This window comes from Megalobrama amblycephala, linkage group LG23, assembly GCF_018812025.1.
Source record: "Megalobrama amblycephala isolate DHTTF-2021 linkage group LG23, ASM1881202v1, whole genome shotgun sequence".
NCBI classification, from domain to species: domain Eukaryota; kingdom Metazoa; phylum Chordata; class Actinopteri; order Cypriniformes; family Xenocyprididae; genus Megalobrama; species Megalobrama amblycephala.
Window position 1 is genome coordinate 5,948,381 of NC_063066.1, and position 4,557 is coordinate 5,952,937.

Consider the following 4,557-nt stretch of genomic DNA (forward strand, 5'->3'; position numbering starts at 1 on the left):
GGAACAAATTGTTACAACATGACCACGATTTAGTAAATCGAGTGCACAAATTATTATACTGTGCACACGAATTACATGTATGCTCTTTTTAGTTTCTGTGTTCCTGTTTTCCTTAGTTCCTAGTTAGTTTCCCTGTGTGTTAATTAGTTTCCATAGTTCCCGATTCCACGCACCTGTTTTGTTTCATGTTCTGTGAGTATATAAACCCTGAGTGTCCCCAGTTCATTTGTCCAGTAATGTTTATATGTACGTTGATATGAAAGTGGTTGTTTTACATTATTCTCCAGCGATCTCCTGTGTTTTAGTTCGTTGAATTTTTTGTTTCTGTCGCCTTCTTCATGTGCTCTCTACAACACCCACACGTGACAAGTGATGGGAACTGTCATTTCGTAGCCACAATATACATATTTTTTTTCCCACGTCATGGGCTCCACATCATTCATGAAACATTTTCTTTTTTTCTGAAATGTTTTATTTGGACAGTTGGACAGTAATATTTTTTTAATGTTTCAGGACATTCAGAGAACATTCAAAGGTAACGTGTAATGTTTGCAAATGATTGTAATGTAATGTTCCCTTAACGTTTGCATAAAAAATAAATGGTAAATAAATACCTAAATGGGAGTTTTGAATGTTGGAACATATAGCTGGAAATGCATTATCGGTAGAATTTCTCAGCTTTTGTTAATACACAACCAGACATGAAAACTACTCAAAAATGTGTTTAAATGCAATGGAATTAGCAGTGCATATGTGATGGAATCTGTTCAGGCAGTTTAGATTTTATTACCCAACTACAATCCCTACTTCTTCTCAATCACTTTTCACTGAAGTGATGCACGTGATATTTTCGACAGAAGTGAGGTCAAGTATATGTACCTCCCAAGGCATAATGTCTACCCACGGCCTCGTCTCTGAAGGGGTGCGATATGTAGCTGTGTGCAAATGGCTGTACAAACATGAAGGCTGTTTTGATGTTTTTGTGGTCGTTGACATGGGAGGCCATCTCCTTGGGAGGTGAGGGGTCTCCTGCCCTTGAGTGACCTGTGACCTGAGTGAGCCCTTCTGCACTGACACAGGCTTTCAGCCCTAAGGGAAGGGGGGAGAGAGGGAACAGCTCTCATCTGTAAGGCTCAGTTGCAGGCTTTTCTTTTATCTTTGATATATACTTTCAGTTGGGATAATGGTAAATATTCATAAATAGAAAATCAATCAGTTTAACCATCAAGGAAATTTAAAAACACGATTTTAGACCATCTTCTGTTTATGGTTTCTGCATTGCATGTTGAAATTCTGAATTCCAGAATATTGACTTGCTATTATGATAATATGCACATATCATGTATAGTTGAGTACTGTTTAGTTTGTTGAATAGCATGTTAAACAATATAATAAAGAGGAGATTGCAGGTGCATTTCAGAGGCTATAGCAGTTTGAAACTTATTGCTTATGCATCTCTGATTGAGAACAAAGAGATCTAGTCATAATGTCAATCCAGACATATATATATTTTTCTTCTGTATAGCCTACTTTGAAGTCCACTGCAGATTTTAACTTCGTGAATGTGCCACAGCACTCATCATGGGTGTTTGATGTGCAATGAAGGTCTGTAAAATGAACTTCTTGAGAGGGTGATAAACATCATGTCTGTGCCCCCTTTTCTCGTTTCAGCTGGCATGCGCCCTTCCCCAAGGCTTTCAGCACGCGCTATTATACTTTTCTATCCCCGACACGTGCAGATACAAGAGCCTTGGCTGGACCTCATGCGGAACTCCCAAATAGAGGATTTAACCTGAACCCCTTCAGAAATCAACTGATCCTCATGCACAACGTGCACAAGAATAAAACTTTCATATACAATCGCCAAAAAATAGGTGTAGACTAGCTGGGCCATAGATAACAAAAACGTTCGATTTTATATGCATAATTCGATTCTATTTTTATTATTATTTGTAGTGTAATGGATTAAAGGATGTTCATTTGAGTAGCCTGAATCTGAATGCGCAGATTAGCCTGCGTTTTGGGAATTTCTGCATCGTAAAAAGGTTTGAAAATAAAATGCTATAGATACAAGCCTATTCATTTTATCTTACCATGTAAAAACGATACTGTAAAGACAACAACAACTGTATTTACATGATTTTAGTAAAACTATAATTTAGGGAGAAAATGCACAGCCTATTTAACAATGCAATAGTTTTTTATTAGGCATATAATTTAGAAAGGGGCATTTGTTTAGATTTTTATTTTAAAAGTCACATTTTTATTGGTCAGTTGCAGTTTTTTCATGGTTAGCCTATTGCATTTTTATTATATTTTTATGTCCAAAGTTGCTCGTGAGGCCAAATTTGTGATCCTTCCATTATTCACCTGTGTTTTATTAATTAATTTATAGTAACAAACAGACCTCAAATAAGTTTGTATATTTAGGTTTCATTATATAATTTAACTGAAAATAAGCAGCAGGAAGTTTTAAAAATACACAGCCACCAAAATGCGGCCTCGTGCAATATAAGATTAGCACTGTTTTTTTTTTTCTTGTTTTTATCTTTGAGATCCTAATGACTAAAACTCATGTGGACGTTTCGATATAATCAAGTGCAATCGTGTATAAAAAGCGGTTTATTTGACAGTTTGGATGACGCGTAGACGATCTCCGATCTATATCCATGCACCTGCCGCATAACCGTTATTCTCTGCGCGGTGACCCAGTGTGACGCTTCAGTGGCTGTACTCATTACAATGATGCCCATTATGCTATGATTTGTTTACGCATAGAGGCGTCACATTATGAAGCAAACAAGCAAGCACAGTTATTTTGTAGAAAACGTTATATTTATTCGTACAAACATGTTTGCACCAGATTTATATTCTGAGGTAAATACATAATAGAATAAATCTCTTTATATACAATAAAAATACAATAAGCAACAGGTTGAATAAATAAAACAAAAAGAAAGTGGTGGGAAAGAAGCAGTCATGATGAGAGCTAGTTAACTGTACTCAGATCAGTCAGACAGACAGACAGAGGAGGTTTCTTCAGGTCAAAATACATAATGCATAAGGCCAGATCTTTGTCTTGTCCTTTCAGCCTATTGTCACAGCGTTGAAACGGAATTTTCACGCTCGTTTTTCTGCTTTATCGCTCTACAAATTGTAAAATTGACTTTTCACCTTGGATTGCAAAGGCCAATCTGTCTTGGTTTAAATTATAATTTTCTCTAACATGCTCCAAGGAATGCAAAAAGTGCAAAGATATCGGAAAAAGCATCAATGTCAGTAACAAAGCGTACAAAAATAAAAAGCATTCTCATTTGTGAACTGTCATTAAGGCAAACAGTGAATACCTAATGTTGTCTCTGTGCTCTTGGTTCTAAGAGAAAAGTAACAGCAACATCCTTTTGATATTACACTACATACTTCTGCAGACTCTATGCTTTAGTCACTTTAATAGATGCTAGGTACGAAGTTGGTGTAGCTGTAAACTACATCGGTTTGCAAATATCCAAAATCGTCCATGGCTGCGGGGCTGCCCGGGTCTGAATTGGAGTAAGACGGGGATGAAGACGAGGAGGATGCGCCGGACGGCCAGGAGCAAGAGTCACCGCCGGGGCTGGGCGCATCTCCCATGCAGCTTAGTCCGGGGAGCAGCAGCGCAGGGTCTCTTGACTTCTGGTCTGCGATCCGGATGGTCTCCGAAAGTGCCCAGATGTAGTTGTGAGCGAAGCGCAGAGTCTCGATTTTGGTCAGCTTCGTGTCGTCGGGAAAGGCCGGCAGCACGCTTCTCAAAGCGTCCAAGGCGTCGTTGAGGTTGTGCATTCTGTTCCTCTCGCGGTCGTTGGCCTTCATCCGGCGGTTCTTCTTCACGACGTGCACGGTGGCTTCGTTCCTCGCGCGCCCCCTGCGCCTCTTCTTCTGCTGCAGCTCGGCTGGAGACGCAGGTGGCTTGCCGCAGGAGGACGCGGGGGACGCGGGGTGGAGGCTGCTGCGCGAGTCCTCGTCATCAGTGTGCGTAAAGGAGTAGTCGCAGCTTGAGGTGTCCATGTCGGAGTATACAGTTTCCATTGTTGATAACCTGGAGAAATGGGGAAAAAAAAAGAGTTAGGAATACACCAAAAAACAGTCATTCCAAGTTCTCTGCGGGTGTTTTGCGCTGCGGAATACGCACCTTATGTGGGCTTGGAGATGACACTGGGTGTCTTGCAGAGTTCTGCAGATAGTTTGTGTTGAAGTTTAAGGCACGCGTCTGTCTTGCTCTTACCCCTCAATCAGCTCGTGTGAGCTTGTGAGCTTGGCACACGACTGGCCTCACCTACCTTATATACCCTGATGAGACAATGGACATACCCCCCTCGCTTTGGCATTTTTTGTGAAGGATGAATGAATGGTTTGCATCAGGTCTGCCCCGTGCCGCACGGCCATCTCATTAGCATAATTTATGCCTGTTGTTTGTTCGCCCTCTGAAGCGTGCCTGTAATCACCGCTGGCCAATCAGAGAGCAGGAGAGCTGCCCAGCCACGCGAGCAGAGCTGTTGCTATCTGTCCAGCGTGCACCAA

The 4,557-nt window shown here is 40.9% G+C and overlaps 1 protein-coding gene across 1 annotated transcript; it reads right to left on the minus strand.

The window, feature by feature from the left end:
- Window positions 1–2,816: 2,816 nt before the first annotated feature.
- On the minus strand, window positions 2,817–4,539 carry neurog1 (neurogenin 1). The gene is made up of 2 exons (XM_048176569.1): window positions 4,169–4,539; window positions 2,817–4,075 (listed from the first exon to the last, which is right to left on the minus strand). The coding sequence occupies exon 2, from the start codon at window positions 4,063–4,065 to the stop codon at window positions 3,448–3,450; it is 618 nt and encodes a 205-aa protein (XP_048032526.1). The 5' UTR covers window positions 4,066–4,075; window positions 4,169–4,539; the 3' UTR covers window positions 2,817–3,447.
- Window positions 4,540–4,557: the final 18 nt, after the last annotated feature.